We start from the raw sequence: 17500 nt of genomic DNA, 5'->3' as shown, positions 1-17500 counted from the left end.
TCAATGGGCACCGTTTGGTTATCAACATTCTTCAAAACATCTTCTTTTGTGTTCAACATAAGAAAGAAACTCATACAGGTTTGGAACAACTTAAGGATGAGTAAACCATGACAGAATTTTCATTTTTCAATGAACAGTCACTTTAAATCGTAGTTTATGAACTTCATTTCTACCCACTAACAAAAGGAATAAATGTTAAAGAATACACTAGCTTGAGGGAAACGAAAAGTGTGTGTTTGTGTTTGTTTGTGTGTGTGCATGCTTTCTCTCTTCTACATTTCATTTGAGAGGCTTTCTGGGTTTCCTGCCAAAGAGGCCACCGATACTGGAAACAAGGGAAGAGGAGGGTGAAGCGAGAGGAACAGGAGGAAGCTCTGTGACTGTCTGCTGGAGGTGAGCGGATCTACCTGTGTGTGTGCAGATAATGGAGATCTCTCAGGAGAAACGGTGGCAGCAGGGTCCGGATGGATCCGGAAGGTGACCCACTTTCACAGAGCTCCCTTCTGCTTCACAAGACACGCTGACCCCGTTTCTCAGAGAGAGAGAAAGAGAGGAAGAATTAACATCGGAACATCTGAGAATAATGCTCTACTGACTTTGGAAAACAGGACTTTCCTTGTTCTTTGAGTAAAATAATGTAATATAATGCTCTTTACTGAAATTATGTCACAGGCGAAAACATTGTTATCGTGTTCTGGTCAATTTTGAGATTTTGGTCTATTTTGCTTTCATCATATGTGACCCTGAAGCACAAAAGCAGTCTTAAGTCGCTGGGGTATATTTGTAGCAATAGCCAACAATACATTGTATGGGTCAAAATGATAGATTTTTCTTTTATGCCAAAAATCATTAGGATATTAAGTAAAGATCATGTTCCATGAAGATATTTAGTAAATGTCCTACCGTAAATATATCAAAACTTAATTTGTGATTAGTAATATGCATTGCTAAGAACTTCATTTGAACAACTTTAAAGATGATTTTCTCAATATTTAGATTTTTTTGCACCCTCAGATTCCAGATTTTCAAATAGTTGTATCTCAGCCAAATATTGTCCGATCATAACAAACCATACATCAATAAAAAGCTTATTTATTCAGCTTCAGATGATGCATAAATCTCAATTTTGAAGACTAGTGTAAAGAAAACATCCAAAATACACATTTAAGAGTTTATTTTATTGCACTTTATCTGTAGATCTCAATTTCAATATATATCTTTAAAGAGTTTTTTCTCCACTTCTGCAGCACTTACAAACACCAAAACTTAGAGTTTTATTCCTCTCTATATTCTGAAGGTTTTTACTGAGGGGATTGTCGATATATCATTCACACTGATTTATACATTTATACTTATTCCTAAAAATATGGTGAATTTTTATGGTGAATTTTATTATGGTGAATATTGTTGACAGTATTTTCTGAATTATGGAGTTATATTTGGCCTCCATAGACATAATTTCCCTAGTTGATTGATTACATTAAGAATTGCAGACTTTTTTGTATTACAAGTTCTTAAATGTTATGTTTAAATGCAGAAACGATGCATTATCTCATTAATTATGATCTAATTCGCATACATTTCCAGAACATAAATCTGAACATTGGATAAAGCCAGGTCCAAAATTCTTGTTTGATTTTGTTGACATATTAGAGTTGAAGATTTTTACAGAAGGGATTTTAGATATATCATTTTATCACTCCATAAATCAGAAAATACTGTGAAACATACAGAAAAAATACATTTTCACCATGTTTTTAGGAATAAAAAATCCTTTTTATGAATGATATACGTACAAACCCCTCAGTAAAATTCTTCAGAATATAGACAGGAATAAAACTGCTAAGTTTGGTGTTTGTAAGTGCTGCTGAAGTGAAAATAAAAGTCATTTTGAGAAAACAACTTTTAACGACTTAGATATGTAGATACTACAGATGCAAATAGATAGTGTAATAAAATAAACACTTAAAATGTGTATTCTGGACATTTTCATTCCACTAGTCTGAAAGAAGATATTAGTTCAGCTCTGTTCATCTGTGGTGACTTAAATATGAAGAAATCTTCATCTTCAAATCACAATCATGAGCTCATTAACTAGGGATGAACCGATATTCAAATTAGCAAGTACAGAGATGTTGATGATTATTTTCATGTTATGGCCAATAACCATTAAATTTTGTCTAAATAAATGAAAAATAAAACACTAAAAACCAAAATCAATCGTTTTAAATGCTGCATATTAATGCAGGCATTATACTAATGTACATTACATTGAACAGTGTTGTTAAATTATTATTATAGCTTTTAAGTTAAAATCAATTACCAATACCAATAAATATATATATTTTTTAAACTAAATTTAGAGATGTTTATGGCTAAAATCAGTGTTATTTACAGATATACTGTTATTTTTTGTTGTTGTTAATATTTTGAATTTGATTTTATTATTATATTTTCTGTTTTCATTTTAAATTTTAGTTTAATTTGTGTATTTGTCATTTTTATTAGTTTTTTTTTTTTTAAATATGTCTATATCGTTTTCACTAAGTTTTAGTTTTAGTTATTTTAGTACTTCAACTTAAAATGAACAAAAATTAGAAATGTTGTCTGGGCAACTAGCTGACATAAAATATGTTTAAGTTAAATTCATCTTATTTCAGTCAATGTTTATTTCAAGTAATGAAAATGTTTTTATGTTTTATTTAATGGTAATTAACAGTGCTTAAAACAAGTGAAAACAAATCTGCTCATGGAAAGAAATAGTCTCAAAAGTTTATTATCTTATGGTAACGTTAAATTTCTTCTCAAAATTGATCTTGATATTTTACTAGAAAACAATACAGAAATGCTGATTTAAATGTGTGTTATGTTATCGAAATAAGGAGTTGAAGAAATTAATATTCCACTTTAAATAAACAATCCATTATTCGGCCCCTAATTAATTAAATAAAAGCAATGTGAATCGACAGAAAATGAATAATAAATCGTTACTGATTAAAGCCTAATAGCCGATCTGCCCTACCTGACAAAATGGACCACTAGATGCCACAAATCAAATAAAATATGTAAAATAATAGTAATTTCAAAGCCTTAAAGTGACTTTGCTAATTTACAGTAAAACGAATCTGAGGTAAAATGATTAGACCGTTGGAAGTTGTTGCCTAGCAACTGCAACGACATTTTTTGTTTAACGTATTCAAGGCGAGCTGTCATTTTCCCGGGAACCTCCGCATCACGTGACTCACCCGGCGGCGCCTCTTGTGCAGCTCTTCTCTCCGAATCAAAATGGCGGCGCCGCATGGCGTAAAACCGAAGGATTTAAAGTGTGATTTTACGGACCATACAGCAGCACAGGCGCACCGGGACTCTCAGGTCTCATATATGTTTCTGTTGTATGCCTGCAGATGTTTATATAAAGACGCTGTGGCGATGATCATGTGTAGAAATGACGCTCGGCATGTGAACACGTGGACGCCAGCGCGTGTTCGAGGCGGATGTGAAGTTATGCACGCGTTATAAATCTGGAGAAATGCGCTATTAAGATCTTCTTAACGACTCAAAGGTGGTTTAGTTTGTCGAGGGATGTCGTTTAAGTGTTTGATTGAGGTTCTTGAATCCAGTTTCAGCATATAAACGGTTTAAATGATCGTACACCGATTTGGTTTATGAATATGGCGTGCAAATATATAACTGTGTGTCAAAAATAACATATCCTTTAAGTTCATAATAATGAGTAATATCACTGCGTTTGTTTGACAGCTTCTGCACTCAATCAGTATGAAACGCGATTAAATGAGTGAACCAAACGAGTCTTCTACACGATCTTTTCCGCTCGTGTTCATATTTAATGCATAAATGAATGGATGGATGAATTATTAATAATAACTGAAGCTTATGTTCATTGTCAGATAATGCTCACGCTTCTCAAAGGACGCACACCTGTCTGTCTGACAGAGTCACACTGAATTCTGTTCATTCTTAGATCAAGATTCAATCCGAATTCATCAAATATGATTCACACTTAATTAAGACTCCAGAAAATGAAATGGATTGTTTTGCTGAGTTTGATCTTTAGTACACGCTTGTAAACTTCGAGCTAGTGTACTACCGAACGTTTCCATTTTTTGTTATACAGATAAAAAAGAAAAAAATCCAACAGTTAATAAAATGTTAACGTTATATTTCTTCATTTATTGTTTTTACTGTAAATCAAAATGGAAAAAGTAAAATATATAAAGTAAAATACGTTTTGCTTCAGTATTTACATACTTATTGTAGTAATTTTGGTATTTTGACTATAGTTACCATGGTAAAGTTTTAATATGGTTCACGATATGAAGTTGTTTTGTTTTTTTTATTTTTGGGCAAAGATTAAATTATGTACAGAATAAACAATTATTTTAGTTTGTTCTTTAAACTTCGAGCTAGTGTACTATTGAGCGTTTCCATTTTTTTTGTTATACAGATTTAAAATTTACATTTTTCTTTTCTAGTAATTATTATTGACTTTAGGTTCCAACAGTTAATAAAATATATGTTAAAGTCCCCATGAAATCAAAATTAAAGTTTTTTGGGTGTTAGTATCAATATGTTAGTCTTAAGGTTATCTATAAGGCAGTGTGCTCCAAAACAGTGACAAAATTCACATTTAGAAGATATAAGCGTTCAAAGCTTGCAGTTCGTCACTTCCGCCAAAACGGCTCAACGATTTTTTTTTTTGACGTCACATCGTACTTCAGCTTCTCATAAAACTTTCTGTCCAATCAAATGCTCGCTAGAATCCGAAGCCCCGCCCCCTGCACTATACAAGCCGCGGCTGAAATCGGTCATTTGTCCGATGGAAAAAGTAAAATATATAAAGTAAAATAAATTTGTATTAAATTAAGTCATTTTTTCACTATATAGTAAAAAGTAGAAAGAAGCTTTCAGTATTTACAGATTTATTGTAGTAATTTTGGTATTTTGATTATAGTTACCATGGTAAAGTTTTAATATGGTTCACGATCTGAAGGCTTTTTTTATTTTTTGGCAAAGATTATTTAAATTATTTACAGAATAAACACAATTATTTTAGTTTGTTCTTTAGTACACGCCTGTAAACTTCGAGCTAGTGTACTACTGGACGTTTCCATTATTTTGTTATACAGATTAAAAATGTACATTTTTCTTTTCTAGTAGTTATTTATTAACGTTTAGTTCCAACAGTTAATAAAATATGTTAACATATGTTATATTTCTTAATTTATTGTTTTTACTGTAAATCAAAATGGAAAAAGTAAAATAAAAAATGTTCACTATATAGTAAAAAATAGTAAGAAGCTTTCAGTATTTACAGATTTAATGACTATAGTTACCATGGTAAAGTTTTAATATGGCTTAATATGGTTCACAATATGAATGTCACGTTGCACACACACGAGGAACGAAGAGACGCTGGAGAATACTTTTACCAAGACTTTATTTTCAGGAACCAAGGGAGACGAACTCAGAAAGACGTTTACAGGAAGACGTACAACAGCGGACAGAGAACTTGGGACTGGGAACACTTTTTATACACACACACAGGAGGAGGGGATGACGAGACACACCTGGGATCCATGAACCATCATGGGGAACACCTGGGACAAATTAAACATGGGAAAGGAACACCTGGGGAGCAAGACACAGACAAAACATGGAACAGAGTCTGACAATGAAGGCTTTTATTTTTGGGCAAAAACTATTTACAGAATAAACAATTAGTTTAGTTTGATCTTTAGTACACGCCTGTAAACTTCGAGCTAGTGTACTACCTAGTGTGCTCCTGAAAGTTGACACATTTTTGATACAGATTTAAGATTTACGCTTTTCTCTTCTGGTAAATAGTTCTATATAGTTTTTATTAAATTTAAATTTTTTGTTTAGTTTTAGTTGTTTTAGTACTTAAACTTATTTTATTTCAGCTAGTTGCCAATGAAACATTTCTCATTTTTGTTTAAAGTTTAAGTGTTTTATATTTTATTTTTGTTTATTTCAAGGATGTTTTTTGTGGTTTTAGTTCTATTTAACAAAAACGGCACTGCATAAAACAAACGGGAATTATGTAAGCAACTGTATTACTGAAACGCAGTAGAATAAATTAATTGATTTAAACAAAACTGATCCATTATTTGCGTACCAAAAGTTTTCGATATACAGATTTCAAATTTACACATTTCTTTTCTTGTAAGTAGTTCTATTAAAACTATCAACAACTACTAAAATATATATAACGTTAATGTGTTATTCATGTATTGTTACTAATGTACGTTAAATTAGAAATCAGTGTGAGAGAAGCGTTTAGTATCTTTTTTTCTGATGACTGGTGGATTATATTAAGTCCAGCTTTACTGTAGTAACTATGGTATTTTGACTGTAGTTACCATGGTAAAGTTTTCTAAGGGCAGCATGATGGTGTTTTGATGGGCAAACATAATTTAAATTATTTACAGGGTAAAATAATTTAAGTTAAACAATGTCCTTTTTCACAAACTATATTCAGTAAAGTGCTTTCCTGTAGTTACCTGTAGTTTTCCTGTAGAAATAAAACGGAAGTTCACGGATTGTAGAACTGTTGTAATTCCTTATCATAATGACTTTACAGCTTTGATTTTACTGGAATAGCGAGTCCAGAGTTTATTCTGCGAGATCTGAATCCGACATTGTTTTGTGTTATCCACAGGTTGAATTTGGAAATCACGATGTTCCTGTCTTCGAGCTGGATGTCGGAAGGATCTCAGATGCTCTTCACGGAAGCCTGGATCCGTCTATTTTATCCATCTTTCAGGAGAAGATGCTGACGGATAGCGTTGAGAGCGAGGCGTCGCTGTTGTCCGCTCTGACCGAGATGTTGGATAGCGTGGACGTCGAGACGCTTTCGCCATTCGACACGCTGCCGGACACGGAGATTTTCGCAGCTCAGAAGGGTTCAGACCATACGGTTAGTCCACATGGACATGACAAAATGGACACGTTGTCGTTGTTTAGTGTCTCAATATACAATACCAGTCAAAAGTTTGGGATCAGAACGATTTTTAATGTTTTTAAAGGAGTTTCTTCTGTTCATCATGGCTGCATTTATTTGATCAAAAATACAGGAAAAAATTTAATATTGTGAAATATTATTACAATGTAAAATAACGTTTTTCTATTTTAATATACATTAAACTGTAATTTATTTCTGTGATGCGCAGCTGAATTTTCAGCATCATTACTCCTTAAGAAGTGATAGCAAAGATTTATATTTTGAATAAATGCTGTTCTTTTTAACTTTTTGTTCATCAAAGAATCCTGAAAAAAGTATCGCAGTTTAAAAAAAAATATTTGCCAACATTGATCATTCTAATAATAAATCAGCATATTAGAATGATTTCTGAAGATCATGTGACACTTTATACTGGAGTAATGATGATGGAAATTCAGCTTTGCATCACATAAATAAATTATATTTTAAAGGATATTAAAATGGAAACCATTATTTTATATTGTAATAACATTTTGCAAGATTACAGTTTTTTTCTGTATTTTTGATCAAATAAATGCAGCCTTGATGAGCAGAAGAGACTTCTTTAAAAACATTACAAGTCTTACTGATCCCAAACTTTTGACCGGTAGTGTATATACAGTGTTTTAAGATATTTACTTTGTCAAATGTGTTTCCGTCACAGCTCAGGAATCTGCTTCATTTGAGCCAGACGTCACCGGATCGGCCCAAAATCTCTCAATCACCAGCCGCAAAGTCAGGAAGAGTACGTTTTCCATTATTGAGCTGATTCATGCACTGATGACGGATGAAGTCAAACTAGATATTTGTGTAAATCAAACTGTTATTGGAGCAGCTTCTGTTCAGTTGTGTCGAATCTAGAGGTTGACCGATACTGGTTTTGGCCCAGTTTTAAATAATTAGCTGATTACCGATTAATTGGCCAGTAGTTTAATTGAAAATTAGTGCTGAACTTTATGACAAAATTAACTATAATCACTAATCGTGATAATTGTTTGTAATTAACAAAATAAATAAAATGAAAAAATAGTTGCTTCATCACACACTAATGATTTTTATTTTATTGTCATGAAATATATAAATTACGTAATTCCAAATGGCATGTACAATACTTATTATATAAAATAAATAGTATCTATCCATCTACCTCATATAAAAGAAATAGTATAATATAATAGTAGTATATATAGTTACGTTAAATATATATTACGTATTCTATGTATTTTACCTTGCTTCTGTTTCTTTTGCACATAACTACTTAAAAAAGTAAAAAGTTTATTTTGTAAAAACAGAGCAAAGTTTTTAAAACTATGTTTTTATTCAGCAACTATCTTATACGAGTGATTTTATTTAACGGTATCTATATATATATATATATATATATATATATATATATATATCACGATATAGTAATTTTTGCTTTAAATAAGGTATTTATGATATAAATATTTTTGAAACCATAGAAATTTCATAATTCTTCTCACAATATCACAAAAAAAAACTAATACTAGCCTAAATTAAAAAGCTCAACCTCACTGAAGACAAGTAAACAGTCAGCAATTAAATAAGAATAAGAAACTGATTACAAGCAATAGGACAAAAAAACTACAACAGAACAAATAAATAAGAAATGCTACATATATTGTATAAAGTAATCAAATGTATAAAAACACTGCATATTCTTGACTGTAAATTAAATCTATATTTCTTCTTATTAAAGTTAGAAAAGTGATTTAGTCAAGAGCAGTGAGAGATTTTCTCTCTTGTTGTTTGATTAACATGAAGGACAGAATATTAGACTGCTGTCACTTTAAGAGCTGCCCACGCGGGCAAATATACTGTTACTAGGGCAACTGTTATACTGTTACTTATGATTTTCCGCGATGCGGAGAATGCAGACGGAATAACGGAATCCAGTCTCAAAAATGGAATTTAATGTATAACACGGAATGTTACAGAATTTGCCAAATTGTGGATGAATAAATCAAAACTACTGTATGTCAGTACACTCAAATAAAAACACGATATGGACTAGTGTCTGTTAATATTAAGCCGTAAAACTACTATTTAAATATGAATCCTGCATGTTCTGTGTGTCTGTGAATGAAAGGAACACATGAACATCAGCTCTAGAACTGCTCTGAGAGTCACTTCATAAGCATTTTACCATTTCTTTCGAGAAAAAAATATCATCTACAAACAGAAACTTAAAGGTCGTCACAGCAACCTGTTAAAATAAAAGTTCGGTTTAACTTGAATAAATTGTGACAGAAATATATTACTTAATGTAATGATAGTTCTACTACTACTACTACTAATAAAATTATCATTAAAACATAATTTTTTAAAGAATATTTACCAGTACAATTATTTACCAGAAAAATGTAAATACACAACACAATATTTCTGGAAAAAATAAATAAATAAATAAAATAATAATTGTTTTATAACTAAAATAAGTTAATTAGAGATGCTTTTGATTATTAAAATTTAATGAAACCATTCAAATGGAATCTAGAAAATTAATGGACAACACAGAATTTGGTAATAAATTGCTGTTAAATTGTGTAAGACATGCTTTTTGATTAATATTTTTAATTTAGCCATTAACCCCTTAACTGTCACCCCCCATTTTTTAAAATAGGCATTAAAGTGCGCTATCCAAACTTAAATTGTTAGAATTCATGAACACTTTGGAATATAGACCTAAGGTTGGTCTCTTTTTAAAGATGACAGTCTGCAGATTATTGCAGAAGTGGAATTCTTTCAAAAAATTAAAATATCAAAAAGTTTTAGAAGTTTAAATTTACTGTAAAGAAAATGCACTGTACAATTTTTATTATATTTTATATAAAATAAATCTTTTACATAACAGGTTTTACTCTAAAATTGCTAAAAAAAAATTAAATAAATAAAACTAAAGCCTTATGTCTAAATAAGTTATGTTTCAAATTTGAAGTTGATATGAAAAAAATTGAGGTTCCTGTGAGATTTTATTTAGGGCGTTATACCACAAACAGTCACCGGGTGCCACCAAACTCCATTAAAAAAAATTTTAATGCACTTTTCTGTAACATATGTTGAAATTTCTCTGCCAATTTTGCTTCTATCACAAAATAACCAATTATGGAATCCTGAGACTCAGACCTTTCCAACGATATGTTTTATGTGAAGATTATAAAAAGTTTTGATTGTAAAAGACCGTAATGCATTTTGTAATATAACACTTGACTCCGCCCACTAAGGGGGAGGAGACCGCCAAACCATTTTAAAGTACCATTTCCATGGTAACGCAATGTCCGATTTCAAAATGGTTTTCACAGGATGAATCTTGGGCTTCTAAGCGATATATAATTTATGATGAATACTAAAATATTTGATAGAGAAAAAAGGACAACAAAATAAAAGAGCGCCAAGCGTCCCACAGGTGCGACAGTCAGAGAAAACAGAAAATTTACAGAGAAAATTTAAATGAAAAAAACTGAATTTGGAGGAAAAAATAAAACAGATTTCATACGGCCCTATGTTACACCCCTAGCAACTATTGTCGCTTATTTTTCCCGATAACCACAGTTCCAAGATGAAGATTGTGCCAATTAATCTGCAAAAACGATATATCGCTCGACCTCTAGTTTCAATGTTTTGTGTGTTTTTTCTTCTCCATCAGGAGGTCGTGATGTCAGACAGACAGTTGAGACCCCGTCGCCATTCAGTGACCCAGATTACACAGCGAGACGAGCGTGAGAAGGAGCGCCGCTCTGTGAGAACCTTCCGGATCGAATCCGACCCCATATTCCCACAGGACGGACGTGAGTTGCTTGCAGATTTAGTGAGACACATGCATCCGTACTGCGTCAGGACACACCTGGAGAAAGAGACGCGAGTGTCTGCGGAGGAGGAGGAGGAGTTTGTTGATGTAGAAGGTTACGAGGAACACATGCTGGACCAATCAGGACATGGACCAGACTTGAAGCCAAAAGCAGAACCAAATGCACAGAATACCGACAGCCAGGAAGAAAAAGTCACATCTTTAGGGCGAAACGTTAAGATGACGCCTAAACGCAGCGCTTTAGTCAAAACCAGCGGTGTGAAGATGCGGGTGAAGAAAACGGTGACTTTTGCGTTTAATCTAATCTCCGTTCACGAGATTCCACCTGATGATGAGGAGATTTCTGAATCCACATCCTGTAAAACTGACATCACTTCCTCTCAGAAGCCCAAAGCGCTCAGTCTAGACCAGTACCGTCTCCTCAGACAGAACAAACAACCTCCGGAGGAGAAGCGGATGGACTTTCGAACCAAATGGCCTTCGCTTCCCAGGGAGCTTCCGCCAATCCTGCCCAAGCTGGATCCGAACACACCTTCTGGTGAGATATTACCAGCTGTTAAAGTGAAAACCCAGCCGCAGGGAATCACACGTCCCTCTCGGAAAGACGGCAGGAAGGCTGTAGAGCTTTGCATCGACCCTCCAAACCCGGTTTTGGTGCCCTTGAAACCCACACGACGCATAAACGCAACCCAGACCGCCTCAGAACCGCTCGGTTCAGACTCGAAACCAGACGTCTGTGTTTCTTGTGAAGAGGTTCGACTCTCTGAGGTTGTGCCAGTGACATCTGCTTCCAAACCCAGAACTGGACAGCAGAACCAGACGGCGTGTGACGGAGTAATTGGTGAGCAGACCGTTCGTCTTGTTGAAAAAGATATGGCCATGTTTAGAGACAATAACAGATTTGCTCGTCAATTAAAATGCTTTCAAAGCAGGGTCAGTTTTCGTTTACTAAAACCATACAAAAACATTGTGTTACTTGAAACGTTGCCAGGGCAACATTTCTCATTTCATTTAGTTTAACTTGATATACTAAAATAATTAAAATTAATAAAAACTAAATTAGACAAATAACAAAAACTAAAAAAAAAAAGACAAAAACATAACAAAATCACGAAAATTAAAACAGAAAATATTAAAACAAAAATTAACTTAAAATATTAATGAAAACTATAATAGAAACTAAATAGACAATAAATGAATAAAAATGACAAAAACACAACTAAAATTAAAATAAAAATGGAAACTATAAAAAAATTATTTAAAATATATGTTTAATTTAATTTTAAAAAGGCAAAAATAAAAAAACTAATAAAAATGACAATCACAATAAAATTCTTAAAGATTTAACTAAAATTAAAAAACAAATAAAACAAAAATGTTATTTTAAAATATTTATAAAAACTAATTGAAACTAATTAAAAACTAAATTATACAAAAAAACTAATAATAATGACAAAAACACAACAAAATTACTAAAACTAGCTGAAATGAAAATGGAAAATATAAAAATTATTTTAAAATATTAATGAAAACTATAATAGAAACTAAATAGACAAAAATAAAAAAACGAATAAAAATGTAAAATATAAAAATTATTTTAAAATATTAATGAAAACTATAATAGAAACTAAATAAACAGAGACAAAAATTAAAAAAAATAATAAAAATGACAAAAACACAACAAAATTACTAAAACTTTAAATTAAAATGTAAAATATAAAAACAAACACGAATTCAGAATATTTATGAAACTACAGTAGTATATCACGGCACTGAAATAACACATTTGTGTTTGTTTTGCAGGAATTGAAGCCGCTGATCTGACCAGCCTTTTGGAGCAGTTTGAGACTCAAGGTAAATGATAAATGCACGTTCGTTTATGATCGCCTGTAATTGAATAGACGCTATCAGCTCGTTTACATCAGGTCAGATAAGAACAGTGTGCTTTATCAACCTTGAATCATTCTCAGTCCATAAACACTCGTCTTGCCTTTTGCTTTCACTTGTGTGTCTCCTCGGGGCAGAAGACGATTCGTCACAGACTTAAAGGTCCCATGGCATGAAAATGTCACTTTATGAGGTTTTTTAACATTAATATGAGTTCCCCTAGCCTGCCTATGGTCCCCCAGTGGCTAGAAATGGCGATAGGTGTAAACCGAGCCCTGGGTATCCTGCTTTGCCTTTGAGAAAATGAAAGCTCAGATGGCCCAATCCGGAATCTTCCCTTTATGTCGTCATACGGGGAAAGGTTACCTCCCCTTTCTCTGCTTTGCCCGCCCAGAGAATTTGGCCCGCCCATGAGAAAATGAGCTACTACCGTGCGAGGTGAGCGCAATATTTTTTTTTCCTCGAGAGACATCATGGCTTGCAAACGAGCGAAGCATGGCAGTCGCCCCGCCTTTCTCCTCCTCATTAGCATTTAAAGCTACAGACACAGAAATGGCACGTCCTAAGGAGAGCTCATTGTGGGACTGGCTCGTAGTGGCTGAAATTCTGCACCAAGGCTGAATTTCGGGAAAGAGACTTCAGATACAGTACTAGGGACCACTTAGGCCTATATAAAAGCATCCAAAAAGCAGCACGTCATGGGACCTTTAAAAGCTCTTGGCAGCGTTCTTACTTTTCTGTCCTTCTATTACTCTACCTTTACATCCTTCTAACACACAGAGAGAAGGAGGCCACCAAGTAGATTCCAAAGCCGGCTGACATCAGCTAATAGACAACTTTTAAACAACGGACATTCTCAGTGATTAGACAGAAATAGTTATGAAATAGTTATAAAATAAATGGAGTGTTGTATTAAATTGAGAGTGAATACATGCAGTGACTAAGGTGTTAAGGTGTGTGCTATATACTGTTTATACCACCTCTAATTTCTCTTTGTCTCTGATTTATGAATTTAGGCTTATGCATTGTCTACCCATCACACCACATGATATTTATTGGTTGACCTATTTATCTGCAGAGTTACATAATCCCAGCAGTCTCTGTACCTCTCAGGAAACAAATGCCAAACTTTTATTTCATCACCAGATATCTGTCTGAAGACTTCTGACAACCTGTCTAAAATGACCAGGTGAAAAAAAATTCAAACTACACTGGATAAGCACTCAAGATGAAAAACACCACAGTGCTGCAGAACAAATGTTGTTTTTCTGGGATATAGCAAAGGTACATAAAGGGACATAAAATTAAACTTTCGAATCCGTTTCCACAATGGAATTATACATTTGAATGATCATAAAACAGAGCTGCCAGAAAACCATTTTTTTCTAGCATGGAGAACCAACTGTAGTTTTGTTAGCCATCTGTCTCAAAGTGTTTGGTTAACAATGTACAGTAACTAGCTAGTTACATCGGTAGCCAAACACTAGTTACTGTTCATCGGTAACCAAACACTGTCAGACAGATGGCTAACAAAACTACATGAATGACTACTGCTTATACTTAGGTTAATTCAATTATTTGTATAGCGCTATTCACGATACAAATCGTTGCAAAGCAACTTTACAGCAAATTAAGTTTCTACAATATTTAGTAGTAGCTTATCAGTGGTGACTGTCAGTAGATGTTAGAGGTTTGTTCAAGTCACATAAATCTGAGACTCAAATAGGGACATTGCTTTTAATTTTATGATTACAAAGAATCATTTTCGGCAGCATGCAGCACATATGAGGAGTGCTCGGACCTTTAAAGCAGTCAGAGACGGACACGGTCCCAGTGTTATTAAAGCAGAATCATTAAACTCTCACTGAGACGATTATAATCAACCCTGCACTTCATTAATGGCTTAATGGCTTTTGGAAATCCGCTCATAAACGGGGAACGAATGATGTTTCAGATAAACATGGGGGCCTAAAAACGCAAACTTTTGAAATTAAGTTTCAAAGTTCTTGAGAACATTACGATATTATATTTACGATATTACACCATTATTGTTTCTTTAAAATTTAAATATATGTAAATTTCATATATTGAATATCTGTGATGACAGTATGAAATTAGGCAACATTGATTATATTGTACCCTTTTTTTCTTTTTTACATTTATTGTCTCCATTGTTCTAGATTTAGTGACTTTTCAAATCTTTTGAAAACTTTTTTTTTATAAAAAAAAAAAAAAAAAGCACTTAGTGACAAATCATAATGACATTTTTTTTTTTTTTGACAAATCTTAATGAGGTTTTCTGTCATTTTTTTTTGTCTATAACTTTGTGAAAATTAAATGTTTAGGTGGAGGCTTTTAATAAGCCTTTAAGGGTCTCTTTCTGCACTGTATATGAATCATATTTTCTTGCTTTTTATTATATAATTTATATTGTGCAAAAATAAATGAATAACTTTCTGTAGAACTGGGTTCTTAAAAAGTCAGTTTCATCAAATTTAAGGTAATAGTCTTAAATTATATAGCAAAAGTCTTAATTATCATTTTTATCACTGAAAAACAGGATGTGGCTTAATGTGATTATTAAACATTTCAAAATAAGAGTCCCGGTGCATTTCATGCTTGTTTATAAATTAAAAGTCCCATATAAATGTATAAAATCTATTCATCTGGATATTATTGGTATTTTGGTTACACAGTGGACTGTATCTGGCATTTAATTAAAACACTCTTGGCTTCTCTCTGGGCGATTATTGATCGCTATATAGATTTTACAAGTATTCATTCATTCATTATTAATCTTTAAGCACATTATCATATGAGCAGAATTAGAGGTATTGATCGACTTCTAATTCGCATGTATTGATATATGTGACCCTGGAGCACAAAACCAGTCATAAGGGTCAATTTTGTGAAATTGAGATTTATACATCATTAGCGCAATTAGCACATAATGCCATTATTAACATTTTAGCCTGTGCTTGTGTCACTGACCGGATTACTTCATTTTCTCCAGGACTAACTCCACCCGCCACACCTCCACATCAGATCTGGAGGCCCCTGGCGTCTGTCAAAGGGACGAAACATGAATCCATCAAGCCGTCGCCAAGCAAAGCCATTCAGATAATCGAACCCCGCCCACTGCCGCCCAGTAAAACTCACTCAAAACCCTCACTTCCCACCTTCACTCCTGCGATGAATCCCGCTCGAGCGTTCCTGGACCACGACTACTGCGGGATTCAGGGCAGTGAGACATGTTTCGCGCACACAAACTCGCTGTCTGGTTCGGTGCTGCTGTCTCCTGACAGCTCCCCCTGCAGGATGGAGGCGTTCGAGGAGGCGGAGTCTCTGAGGGGGCGGGGCTTGCGCTTCTCCTCCCGCTCTCTGAGCCCATTGGACCGCGGAAGGCTGAAGAGGCGGGCTTATGAATGCGGATACCGGCGCTCCAGTTCCAGGTCATGCTCCTCGTGTTCTTCATCATCTTCATCATCATCTCGTTCCATGTCTCGTTCGCCACCCAGAACAAGGTAAATGGAAGCTGTTGACACTAAAGTACAGTAAAAAGAAATTATAAAAAAAAGTATATAATATGAAAATATCATTTTAGTATATAATAATAAAGTATATAATAAAACACAAATTTGATATTTAATAATTAATTTATATGCATCCATTTAACTTCGGGTTCGGGTTCGCGCTCTCCTGAGCCGGACTGGAGATGGACGAGGTTAGTGTGAACGCAGCAGAACAGTGCGATTCTTCTGGTGTTGATTGTGAGTCTAAACCAGTCGCTGTTCTCAGTCGCAGAGAGAAGGAGCTAAACCGCCGACACGAAGAGGCTCGTAAACTCCGCCAGCAGAAAGCCATCGTAGGTCTACAAGCGTTATATTGGACCGTGTGTGTTTGTGTTTGTGTCTGATGATGGGTTTGATCCTCAGGAGGAGCGGAGGGTGGTGTATGTGGGAGGAATCCGTGGAAGCATGTCGCCGTCGGATCTCAAAGATCGATTCTCGCTGTTCGGGAAGGTGGAGGATTGCACAGTCCATCTCAGGAGTCACGGGTGAGATTTACACAGACAAACCAGCAAATCAAATCAATAAAATAACATACAATTATTATTATTATATATTTCTTAAATACTCGATTTTTTATTTTACAGTAAAATATTACAATTACGATTAATACGATATATTAACGATATTACGAGATATTACGATTAATATTTTATTATTTTTATTCAGTAATTTTTATGTTTTCATTTAGTAATAGTGGTAATAATGATGGTTTAATGTTTTAAAATGAAGAAATTAAGACAGCCATAAATATTAATGATGTAATTTTACTGTTGTAGTGTGAAATTTCTTTTTTTTTCTTAAATACTCAATTTTTTATTTTACAGTAAAATATTACAATTACGATTAATACGATATATTAACGATATTACGAAATATTACGATTAATATTTTATTTTTATTTAGTAATTTAGTTGTAGTTTGAGTAATTTTTATGTTTTCATTTAGTAATAGTAGTAATAATGATGGTTTAATGTTTTAAAATGAAGAAATTAAGACAGACATAGTAATTTAGTAATTTAGTTGTAGTTTGAGTAATTTTTATGTTTTCATTTAGTAGTTGTAGTAATAGTAATAATGTGACGTTAGTTTTAGCTATTATGTGACGTGACATGTGGCCAAGTATGGTGACCCATACTCGGAATTAGTGCTCTGCATTTACCCATCCAAAGTGCACACACACAGCAGTGAACA

The 17500-nt window shown here is 33.6% G+C and overlaps 1 protein-coding gene across 1 annotated transcript in view; it reads left to right on the top strand.

The window, feature by feature from the left end:
- Positions 1-3231: 3231 nt before the first annotated feature.
- LOC107701852 (peroxisome proliferator-activated receptor gamma coactivator-related protein 1-like) overlaps positions 3232-17500 on the top strand; it is an 18450-nt gene continuing 4181 nt past the window's right edge. The window contains exons 1-10 of the mRNA XM_016504018.1: positions 3232-3372; positions 6701-6958; positions 7686-7766; positions 10689-11861; positions 12589-12619; positions 12654-12704; positions 15751-16261; positions 16411-16461; positions 16536-16602; positions 16673-16794. Of these exons, the coding sequence (XP_016359504.1) occupies positions 3286-3372; positions 6701-6958; positions 7686-7766; positions 10689-11861; positions 12589-12619; positions 12654-12704; positions 15751-16261; positions 16411-16461; positions 16536-16602; positions 16673-16794 (2432 nt within the window). The 5' untranslated portion in view covers positions 3232-3285. The remainder of the gene's footprint in view (positions 3373-6700; positions 6959-7685; positions 7767-10688; positions 11862-12588; positions 12620-12653; positions 12705-15750; positions 16262-16410; positions 16462-16535; positions 16603-16672; positions 16795-17500) is intronic.

The sequence above is a fragment of the Sinocyclocheilus anshuiensis genome, unplaced genomic scaffold (assembly GCF_001515605.1).
Source record: "Sinocyclocheilus anshuiensis isolate Anshui unplaced genomic scaffold, SAMN03320099.WGS_v1.1 scaffold21, whole genome shotgun sequence".
NCBI classification, from domain to species: domain Eukaryota; kingdom Metazoa; phylum Chordata; class Actinopteri; order Cypriniformes; family Cyprinidae; genus Sinocyclocheilus; species Sinocyclocheilus anshuiensis.
This window is presented reverse-complemented; position numbering and strand designations above follow the sequence as displayed.